The sequence below is a fragment of the Salvia splendens genome, chromosome 7 (assembly GCF_004379255.2).
Source record: "Salvia splendens isolate huo1 chromosome 7, SspV2, whole genome shotgun sequence".
NCBI classification, from domain to species: domain Eukaryota; kingdom Viridiplantae; phylum Streptophyta; class Magnoliopsida; order Lamiales; family Lamiaceae; genus Salvia; species Salvia splendens.
The window spans coordinates 3,753,444-3,765,616 of record NC_056038.1 but is presented as its reverse complement, the minus strand read 5'-3'; the positions used below and the strand labels follow the sequence as shown (position 1 = coordinate 3,765,616).

General features: G+C 40.3%; 1 protein-coding gene across 1 annotated transcript; it reads left to right on the top strand.

The window, feature by feature from the left end:
• The first annotated feature begins 5,416 nt into the window (after positions 1–5,416).
• LOC121741707 (vinorine synthase-like) lies at positions 5,417–6,322 on the top strand. The gene has a single exon (XM_042134590.1). It carries the CDS (start codon positions 5,417–5,419, stop codon positions 6,320–6,322), a length of 906 nt encoding a protein of 301 aa, XP_041990524.1.
• Positions 6,323–12,173: the final 5,851 nt, after the last annotated feature.

The following is a 12,173-nucleotide window of genomic DNA, read 5'->3' as shown; positions in this document are numbered from 1 at the left end:
CAAAACATGATTTAAACAACTATCACAATACGATAAGATTCACAATAACATTGATCTTCTAAAGAAAGCTACGCATCGCTCTTCAGTGTTGTTAACTTTTTCACTGCTGATTGGTTGCTGTCTCGATCGAGTTCTTCTCGCGCTGCAGCCGCTGAATCATCGCCATCGCTTCTCCGCCGCCGTGGCAGAGGCTGCCCTCTCTCTCGCTCCATCTCCGCGAGAGCCACATCCGCTTTCCGCCGCTCCATCTTCACCAATTTCCTTAATGCCGACACCTCTGAATCGCAATTTCGCCTCCTCCAATACAGAGGCATGCTTTCCATTTGATTTTCGCTTCAATTTCGCATCAATGACCTTGGAAACCAGAGAGAAGACAAGGTTTTGAAGCCGAAGGAAGTCAGCAAAAAGATAAGCTTTTACAAAATTACCATAATACCCCCGCCTTGTTATTATGGAGTAAATTTGTGATTGAGGGAACTAATTTCTCCTTAAATTAGAAAATTACGTGTTTTAATACTAGCCCTTGATTTTCTTGATCTTGTGGCTATGATTTGTTCTCTAGTTATTTGGTTAAGGAGTGTTTTCCATAGATCATGACCCTGTATATATATATATATATATATATATATATATATTTTTAAAAAAAATTCAATTTAAATTTACCTATAAATATACCTCATTCCATTCATTTTTTCACACCATTCCAACTCTTCAGCACTCATACTTTCTCTCACTCATACATACCGCACTACAAACCGATTTGATTGAAGAAGTTTGGGCACGTAGGGGAGGTGGCGGCGCAGTGTGAACACCATTGTGATGTTCAATAGATTAATATTTCATTGTATAATTTTTCCAGTACTTTAATACGACGAAAATGTAGTGTTAAATTTTAATTTCATCACTTATAGTCGTTTTTTTTTCTAATTACGTATAGTCCGATAATTTTAATTATAATTGAATTAAAATAAATGAAAAAAAATTGAGGCTATTGGAAGTGTCCGCCTATAGTGGCGGAAACCTTTTTTGGGCGCGGACAAAAAAACTAGAGCTGTGGACAAAAAAGGGGGCGGGGCTATTGGGGACGCCCGCCTTATAGTGGACACTCTTAGAGTCATATCGATTTAAATTGAATTTAAAGTATTGCCATACAAACAACCTTTCTAATAGGAAGAGAGTTCCTAAAATAACTACTTACTATAAAACAATCTAATAATCGGATGTATTATTTGTAAATATCATGTTCGTTTAATACTACATGTTTATCGTTATTATTTTGTTGTATACATTCAGTACTATAATTCTAATATACTCCATTCATCCCAAAGAACATGCACTTGGGTTCGGTATGTGTTTTAATGCAAAATTGGTAAAGTAAGATAGAGGTAGAAAGAGTTTCAAAAATTGGAAAGTGCATATTCTTGTGGGACAAACTGAAAAGGAAATGGTGCATATTCTTATGGGACGGAAGGAGTATTAAAAATCATTAATACATATTATAAAATATTGTGATGCAGATCATTAATATGACCTAATCGGTAGGGGAAACTTGTATTGGATGGAAGAGTTGTTGGTTTTGTCGATTGCCTATATCACTTTCAAGAGGTACTTTAATACTATTAAAGCTCAACACGAATGCTTTTCTAGAAGGAAGGTCGGTACGGATTTATGGTAATATTACGTGATGATTTGGGAGTTTGGACTATGAATTTGTCGCTAACGTTGGGATATGCTTCATTCTCTGTGCTGAACATGACTTGGGTTTTAGGAAATTAGAAAAGTTGGATTTTGGGATGCCTTTATTAGTAGTCCGGATATTGTGCAAAAGGTAGGAGTATGTTTTTTAATTCAAGATCTTGATTTAGGGCAATGCCATGAATCCCCTCTTGTGCTTCTTCCATGCCCCTTGATTTAGTGGTTATCCATCAAGTTCAAGTACATACCGAAGGAAATCTTGCTACCGATAATTTGCGCACTTTGCCTAGGTTTGCTGCTAAAGATTTCCACGCATTAGAGATGACATCATGGATATCTTTCATACTTAGATTATGCATTAGTATTTCTTATATTCGTTAGTTTCTTATTTTTTTCATCTTTTATTACTAAAAAGAAAAGAATGGGCGGCCTATATTTGTTGAGGTTGAATTCAATGTACCGTTATTTTTGTGGCAAGAATATACAGTAACAAACTCTATATTGTATACATCTAATAATCCAAACTCATGGTATAACCCCAAAAATAGAAGGATCGATTTTTTAGTCTGGTCTCACACGCTAAATTGTCAAATGGCCAAGCTAGATTATATGGAGCATATCATACGACATTCGTATTAATCCAACATGAATACTAACTTAGCCCAATCTAGTTGTACATTAAGTAATTTGATTTATTTGATTGTTTTTCCTTGTCACGTTGGATCATAGTGATTAAGTGACAAATTTGGGCGGAGATAAAGAATTCTCAGTTTCGCGACGCATTTAGAAAAATAACGAATTTTTTACTAGTACTCCATAATATACTGTAGAATATATAGTTTGTATTGTTTTGGAAGCAACAATAATTGTTTCATTTTCAATTCATTGGAAGTGTTTTTGTATAGTTTTTTACAAAATGGGATCTCATATTTTGGAATATATATGAATGTTAATAGTCATGAAAAATGCCAAAATAAGTAGAAAATCGATTTATTAATTTGGTAGTGCAAAGTAACATTGACAGATATTGATGAAAATTTAAGCTTATCACTTTTGGTCTCTTAAGTTACTTAGTTATCCTTTCACCCACACCATCCTCATCTTATTCCTAATTGATATTTAAATGCAAAATAAAAAATTGGAAAAATAAAATAAATTAATTTTCAGTGGAGGAGAATAATCTTGCATTGATTTCGGCACCGCGGAATCTAGACCGTTGGTGAATGTTGATTGCTCTGTAATTGGAAAGGGTAAAAACTAACCACAGAGATCTATTGTGGTTGCATATTACTCCTTCCGTTCCAAGATAAGCAAAACATTTCTTCTGGACACGGAATTTAAGAAATCAATATTTAAAAAGTTAAAATAGAGAGAGTAAAATATGTGAGAGGAAAAAATAGAGAAGTAAAGAGAGAATAAAATAGGTGGAGAACAAAATAAGAAAGAGATTTTTTTACTAAAAAGAGAAATGACTCACTAATAGAGAATATCCTAAAAAAGAATACGAATAGTTTATTTTAAGACTGAGGGAGTATCATTTATTTGCATTAGTTTCTATTAGATCTATCATCTATCTGTCCTTAATTATGTGAGGTTTGGTGAGGTTAACTAACAAAATTAATACTAGTATTTTATTATTTTAAATAGTAAATTCCACTTATTTTGACCAGCTCAAAATCTATGAACTGAACTTTTGTTTTTTAACTGATGTGAACATGTTAGTTGTTACTTTGAATGCGTATCGAGTAAGAGCATCTCCAGTGGTTCTGGACATGCAATAGTCATCCCATAGCCTTGCCACTGCCATATCATCAGCACTAAAATCCTCATGCCACATCATCTGGACATGCAATAGCTCTCCCATAACCTATCCACGTCACTAATAACAATTATATAATTAAATATACAATCGTAGCAACATACTGAATTTAATTTACGAGACAAATACGGGAAAATTGAATAATACTATTAAAATTTTAAAAAGTACAATAATTTTAAAAAAAGTACATTAATTTTAAAAAAAAGTACAAAAATTAAAAAGTACAATAACAAAATTTACATAAAAAATCACTCATCGTCGCCGTCCTCGCCTCCGGGGCTACAATGGCGCGAATGAAAATGATGTCCAAAGCGCGTATATATAGTGTTTCGAAAATTTTTAAAAAAAATTAAAAATCTGACGTCGGTCTGACGCTGATCCGAGGCCTACAATGGCGCCGTGAGGATCGGCGTGAGAATCGGCGTCAGCCCAAGAATCGGCGTGGGCACGCCGATTTTGACGCCGATTTCGCCGACGCCGGCTGCAATGGTTCGGCGTCCGTGAAAAATCAGCGTGCCGGTGCCGACGCCACCATTGGAGATGCTCTAAACCAACCTTCAATCGACTTTCGTCTCACACGAGGCAATTTTAGGGGTGTCTACGATTCTATTTTGATTGTTACTACTAAGTACTCCCTCCGTCCCGAGCTACTCGCTCATTTCCTTTTCGGCACGGAGATTAAGGAATGAGTGTATAGGAAAGTAAAAAATGACGGCTGTAGGTGAAATTTTTTACTAAAAATGGAAAGAGTGCAAGTAACTTGGGACGCCCAAAAAGGAAATACGTGCTAGTAGTGCGGGACGGAGGGAGTAACATTTTCTGAAAGTACACATTTATTTTAGACCAATTCGTTTGAATCTTTTACTAGTGATTTTGAGAGAATACTATAAATAAAACTATTCTATACCTTTTACTAGTGATTTTGAGATAATACTATAAATAAAAAACTACAGTATTCTCTCTTTTACTTTACTATTTCTCCACATTAACTATTTAAATTATTTTTTTCAAAATACGTGCAGAAAATTAAATGACTCTACTACTGTGTAACGGAGGGAGTATTATATCCTTATTTTTCTTATTTATATATTTATTTTATGGAAATATTATCGTTTTTAATATTATGAAAAAATGTCGATTTGTACATATATGAGACAGTTAATAAAAACTAAAACTTCATAGTTTAATATTTCAATTCAAAGTTCATAGGATGAACCGAAATTTGACCAAACTTCTAAATGACTATCAACCCGTTTTGAATTGATGGACTGCCCAATCTTTTAGATCTAATAATACTTGAAATCGCATATTTTTACTAAGTAACCCTCCTATTGGTTTACGCCCTAACTTATTTACGATAACTGATCTCACATAAATTAAACTATCCCAAATTCCATTAACAATTTGTAGACCAACCAACTCTTCAATTAACACTAATGTCAAAAACCTTGGCACTTAATTCAACTTCAGCCTTAATCTTCTGAAACTCCATCCTTAACTTCAGCCTTAATTTTCTGAAACTCAACATTATTCTCAGGCAAAACAATCGTGTTGTTATACATCCCACAGCTCTTAGCCGGCCACTCAATACTCATAGCCGTCACACCACCTTCTCCATCTCCGGCCTTCTTCTCGGCCTTCACGATGAGCAATGCATCTTCTCCTCGACCCACACCTGACATCCTCCTTGGTCATGCACACTAAATATATGTGCTTGGTAATTTCCGAGCACATGACCCGTGCTCAGATAAAACATTGCAATCGAGTACTCGTGTGCTTTGAAAGTTACTCACAACCGAAAATTTTTACATCCAAAACATATTCCAACCACGTTGACCGTGTCAATATATAGTACTACTAGACTTTTAGTAGTGATGTACTAGAAGAAAAGCAATAGCTAGAATGGAGATTGAAACAAAGGTAATCTCAATTGAAACCATCAAACCATCTTCTCCAACCCCAAAATCCATGCAAAAACACCAACTCTCATTCATTGATCAAATATTTGCACCTGTCTTGATGCCCCTTCTCTACTTCTACTCATCAAACTCCAAATTCCCCAGATTCCAAATCTCAAACCACCTCAAAAAATCCCTATCGATAACCCTCTCCATTTACTACCCCCTCGCCGGCCGCCTTGTCGGCAACCTCCACGTCGACTGCAACGACGCCGGCGTCCCATTCGCTGAAGCCGAAGCAAACTGTACTATCTCTCGAGCCGTCACCAATCCAGACCCCAAAAACACCTACAAATTTGCAATCTCCCCTAAAACCCTAGGCCTATGCATGGCGGTTCAAGTCACCTACTTCCGCTGCGGCGGCGTCGCCGTTGGCATCTCATTCTCGCACAAACTGGGCGACGCTTTATGCGCCTTCATGGTCGCCAAGACCTGGTCCACTACCGCTGGTGACTCACAGCCGAAGTTTAACGCGGCCGCCTATTTTCCGCCACGGGATAATATCCACGCCGTCCCGGAACCGTCGATGAGAGAAGATCTCGTGGCGGGAATATTTTCTTTCCCGGAGTCAGAGATCGCGGGTCTCCGGGAAAGATGCTCCTCCGTGGGGGGCGAGCGGAGGCCGAGCCGGGTGGAGGCCTTGACGGCTTTTATATGGACCCGGTTAATGGGCGTGAGATCCGAACCGGGTAAAAAATGTGCGTTGTTGCATTTAGTGAACCTGCGGGCGCAGGTGGACCCGCCGATGTCGAAACATAACTTTGGGAACGTGATATGGCAATCAAGGGCGAACCCGGGGGCCGGGGACGACGGTGAACGGAGGGTATGCGGCTGGGTTGAAGGGTGGTGATAATTTTATGGAAGAGAATGCCGGTCTGGTTTGTAATGAGGGGGTGGTTTGTTTGGGTTTCACGAGCTTGGTTGGGTTTCCCTTTCATGAGGTGGATTTCGGGTTTGGGTCGGCCTGGGCTGGTTTCCGGTGATGAGTACGGTTTATTTTCGGGATGCCAACTTTGGTGGAATACAAGTGTTGATTGTATTGAGTAAACATGATATGGCGAAATTTCAAGAGTAATTTTTTATGAGTAATTTGTAAGTAAAATGCACAATATGTCAATGTATGCAGTATGCACACACCACACATATTTATTTCCTTTTTTTATAAGGGTCATTGTATATGTTTCAAAGTTTGTATTATAAATGATTGTGTTTACGTGTTTTCAATTTCTAAATTTATTTAAATCTCAAGTTGTAATAGCTGTTGGACGGAGAAGATCTTGGAGGATCGAGAGGCTGATTTTCCTACAATCACAATTAATAGGAAGATTATGTTTTTATATTTTTCATGTATATGAATTAGGTTTAGGGCAAGAGGACTTACCTTATGTGTTGTACTCTGAGAGCCTATAAGAGGGCATGTATATTTGCATCATAGTGAATAAGAAAGACCAAAATCATTCCCCGAAACATAGCTTTAATCCTATTTTAACATGGCTTCAGAGCAGTGTTAGAACTAGGGCACAGATTGTGATATCATCACCGCCCATACCAATCCCGGCCAATCAAGAAAAACCAGTGAGCAAACAATTCAAATCATACCAAAAACATGTCAGACGACGACAACAAACCAGCAACAGAGTCAGAATCATCAAGCAACAAGATACGAGCGAGTAAGAACGTAACATAGCGTTCAAACTCAACGGGGAAATTACCCACTATGGTCGCGGCTAATGAAAGTCGCAATTGGGAGCAGAGGAGGCTACTCCCATATAAACGGAAAACCAGCTCCGCCGTTACCAGGGAGCAAGGAATATGACGATTGGGAGGAAACCGATTTAATCATTTTCTCCTGGATCGTCGAAAACGATATTATTGCCGACTTCGGGCATCATCAATCGGCCAAGGCAATTTGGGATAGCCTAGCCACCACATACGAGAGTGAGGCCGATCTCTACCTCGTATACGACCTGGAAGACAAGGCGAATACAATCAAACAGGGGAATATGGATCTGGAGACATATTACCGCAAAGTCCACGGAATGTGGATCAATATTGATCAGTGCCAAAAGCAACCGGTCGATTGCTGTGAGAAATGAGTGAATCAGTTCAGGGTCTACACCAACACCAAGAGATTACTCCGATTTCTGGCGGGGCTAAACGACGAACACGAGGGAGTCCGGCGAGACATCCTCAAAGAAGTATCGCCCCCCCCCCCCCGCTGGAGACCGCCTACGAGTGGGTTAAAAAGGAGGCGGCCCGACGTCGACTAGGGCCACCGGATCCCCCAAACTCTGTCACCCACGACCATGGAGGAGGGGACGGACATGGAATTGGGCATGGTCTGGCGGCACAAGGACAACGACAGGGTCACCGAAGCGGAGCCCCGGGTCAATCCACCGCCGCGCACCGCCCGGAGAGCAAACCGGTGGACAAGTCGAGATTGTGGTGTTCCCACTGCCGGATGCAAAAACACACCCGCGAGACGTGCTTTCAACTGCACGGCTATCCCGAATGCTGGGAAGAGAGGCAGACGGCGAAGGCCAAGATGGCGGTTGGAGTGACCGCCGTAGATGAAGCATTTAAAATGACGGCTGGGAATCGAGATACTATAATCGGACGGGGAAAACAAAGGGAGGAACCAGAAGCTTCCGACGGAGGCGGGAACGGCGATGGAGTGATTGGCGCCGGTAATTTCACCGGGAAGACGAGGAACAGACAAGGAGAAAACAGCGCCATCATAGGAGGCAACGGGTTAGGGGGAGTGAACCCTAACCCTAATTTTCGCCATATACCCTCATTATTTGTTAAATCACAGAAGGCCCCCCTAAATTTCTCGAAATTATAGAATATACCCCGTGTTTTGCATACAAGTCCCCGAATTCATGATATGTTACACCATGAACCCCAGACTATTGATTATTGTGAAACCCCCAGATTGTTTGAGAAATATACAATTTAACCCCATCCCACTTAAAAACCGATTTGAGTCCTTGGACCATATTTCCGCTGCATTTACGGTAAAACGTGATAGTTTGGATGAAAAAAAAGGTGAATATTTTATTATGGGGCAACCGACACCATGACTCCCAATAAAAATGATTTCATTAATTTTAGTAGTATTACTAAAACTTACATCCAGACGGCCAGTGGGGAATTGATTACTGTGGCTGGGGTGGGTACCATTGAAATATCTCCAACTTTGAGATTATCAAACTGTCTCTATGTTCTTACTTTATCCCAGAGATTGATGTCCATAAGCCACGTAACAAAGGAATTGAAATGTACATTACTGATGCACCCCGATTTCTGTATTCTGCAGGATATTCGGACGAGGAAGATACTTGGGCGTGGCACTGAGAGCCAAGGACTCTACTACGTGGATGAGATAGCTCAACACGGTGGTGCGATGCTGGCTCACGGGTCCACGAAAAGGGAGATTTGGCTTTGGCACCAACGACTAGGACACCCTTCCCCTGGTTACTTTAGTTTGCTTTTTCCTAAACTCTCTATTCCGAAAGATTTTGCTTGTGAGACTTGTGTTTTGGCCAAGAGCCATAGACAATCTTTTAAACCTACAAATACTCGTATGAATTCTATTTTTTCCCTTGTTCATGATGATGTGTGGGGACCTGCACCTGTTGTTGGGGGTAATAATTTGAGATATTTTGTGATTTTCGTAGATGATTGCACTAGGATGACATGAATATATTTTTTGAAACACAAATATGAGGTGATTGATAAATTTATCCTTTTCTTCAATCTTGTCCAAACCCAGTTCCAAACCACAATAAAAACCCTTCGATCTGACAATGGGGGAGAATTTGTGAACCAAAAAATGACAGATTTCTTTACCGAAAAAGGCCTGATCCCCCAAACCTCTTGTCCTTACACACCAGAACAAAATGGGGTAGCCGAACGAAAAAATAGAACCATCCTCAAAATAACCCGAGCCTTGATGTTTGAGTCCAAAGTTCCTACCCACTTCTGGCCCGAGGCTGTTGCCACTTCCATCTACCTCATAAACCGACTTCCCACTAAAATCTTAAACAAAAAGACACCCCTTGACACCCTCTCCAAAATGAACAAAATTCCCAACACCTTAACCTTCAACCAAGAGTCTTTGGATGCACTGTTTATGTCCATATTCCGAAACATGAGAAAACAAAATTATCACCTTGTGCTACCAAATGTGTTTTTGTAGGCTACGGGATTAACCAAAATGGGTATCGATGCTATGACCCCACCACAAAACGGGTAGTAACCACCATGAATTGCAATTTCCTTGAAACAGAGTTCTATTACCACACCCACCTTAGTAGTCAGGGGGTGAGTGAGTCATATAACACAGTAGACTACCTAAGTTGGTTTGTGCCCGAGTCAAATCACTCCAACAACGACTCAACTGAACCAATTAGCACTATCGCCGAGCGAATCTCGAACATTCCAGGGTACTCTCAACCATGACCCAAGATCTCGCCTCAACCGATATCCGAAATACCTGAGGTAATTCCTGATCCACCTCAAGAAGATAGTACTACTGCTGATCATATTATACAGAAACTGTTGATGAAAGCACAACCCTTGATGAGAGTACAGGTCGATACATCCTCCCACCGAGAAGTACTCGCGGAATCCCACCAAAGAGGTTCTCCCCAGAAAAAAACGGCAGGAAAAGCCAGTATGTTGTGGCTAACTTTGTGAAAGGAAACTTGGCCAAAATGGCTAGGGCATTTGAGGCTGCACTGTACAAGGAAGAAGAAATCCTCTATACAGCCGAAGAAGCATGGAAAATCAAACATTGGAGGGATGCTATGTTTGTAGAGATGGATGCATTGCTGAAGAACAAGACTTGGGAAGTCAGTCCACTGCCCGAAGGGGCTACTACAGTGGGATGTAGATGGGTATTTACGATAAAAAGAAGGCCTGACGGATCCATCGACCGATATAAGGCGAGACTAGTAGCAAAGGGGTACACACAGACTTATGGAGTCGATTATGCAGAAACCTTCTCGCCAGTTGCCAAGATCAATACAATAAGAGTATTATTTTCGATAGCCGCTAACCGGGACTGGCCCCTACACCAGTTTGATGTGACAAATGCCTTTCTACATAGAGAATTGACCAAACCTGTCTATATGATTCCCCCACCGGATTCACGGGAGACTTCAAAGATGGGGACGTGTGCAAGCTTAAGAAGACATTATATGGCCTCAAGCAATCTCCTAGGTCATGGTTTGGGAGATTCACTGAAGTAATGAAGAAGTATGAATATTGCCAAAGCAATTCGGATCACACCTTGTTCATCAAGAAGAAAAACGGTAAGATTACATGTCTTATTATTTACGTTGATGATATGATTATTACTGGTGATGATGAGTAGGAAATAAGGCAACTTAGAAAGAACTTGTCCAAGGAGTTTGAGATGAAAGACCTTGGCCACTTGAAGTATTTTCTGGGGATAGAGGTGCTGAGATCAAAGCAAGGGATCTTCATCAACCAGAGGAAATATGTACTCGATATCTTGGCAGAGACTGAAATGATGGATTGCAAACCAGTGGACACTCCAATGGTCCAGAATCATGGACTGCAGATTCGAGAAGGAGCTAAACTCGCTGACCGAGGGACGTATCAATGGTTGGTTGTGAAACTCATCTATTTATCCCACACCAGGCCAGATCTTGCGTATGCTATTGAAGTAGTAAGTCAGTTTATGCATGCTCCACAAGAATAACATTGGGAGGCAGTAATAAGAATAGTACGATACTTGAAGGGTACCCCGGGTCATGGAGTATTGTTCAAAAACCATGGGCATTTGGAAATACACGGCTATACTGATGCAGATTGGGCAGGAAATCCGAATGACAGGAAGTCAACGGCGGGATACTTCACCTTTGTAGGGGGAAACTTGGTGACGTGGAGAAGCAAGAAACAAAAGGTAGTAGCATTGTCGAGTGCAGAGGCAGAATTCTGAGGGATTAAGAGTGGATTGACAGAAGTACTATGGCTCGGGAAATTGATGACCGAACTCGAACTCAAGTCTACACAACCATGCCGATTGTTGTGCGATAACAAGGCTGCCATTAGTATTTTAGAAAATCCAGTCCAACATGATCGGACTAAGCATGTGGAAGTAGGCCGACACTTCATAAAAGATACAATTGATGCAAAGATAGTGAAATTACCCTATGTCAAGTATGACGATCAACTGGCGGACATTCTAACGAAGGCAGTAAACTCGAATTCTTTTCGAGGTGTATTGAACAAGTTAAGCATTGGGGATCCCATCACTTAACTTGAGGGGGAGTGTTGGAAGGAGAAGATCTTGGAGAATCAAGATGTTGGACGGAGAAGATCTTGGAGGATCGAGAGGCTGATTTTCCTACAATCACAATTAATAGGAAGATTATGTTTTTATATTTTCCATGTATATGAATTAGGTTTAGGGTAAGAGGACTTACCTTATGTGTTGTACTCTTGAGAGCCTATAAGAGGGCATGTATATTTGCATCATAGTGAATAAGAAAGACCAAAATCATGTTGGAAATATTGAAGCTTTTTAGACGGACAAACTCTTACTATTACAAAAGAACCAAAAACTGGAAGGTAAGTAAAACAAAGTAAATACAATAAACGGAACAAGATGCAAACTATATTCTTCTTTAAGCCGAGTCGAGGTGACCCTCTCTCCGCAAGACGAAATA

Coding starts and splice junctions, on each gene's coding strand:
- LOC121741707 (XM_042134590.1), top strand. CDS start 5,417: ATGGAGATTGAAACAAAGGTAATCTCAATTGAAACCATCAAACCATCT.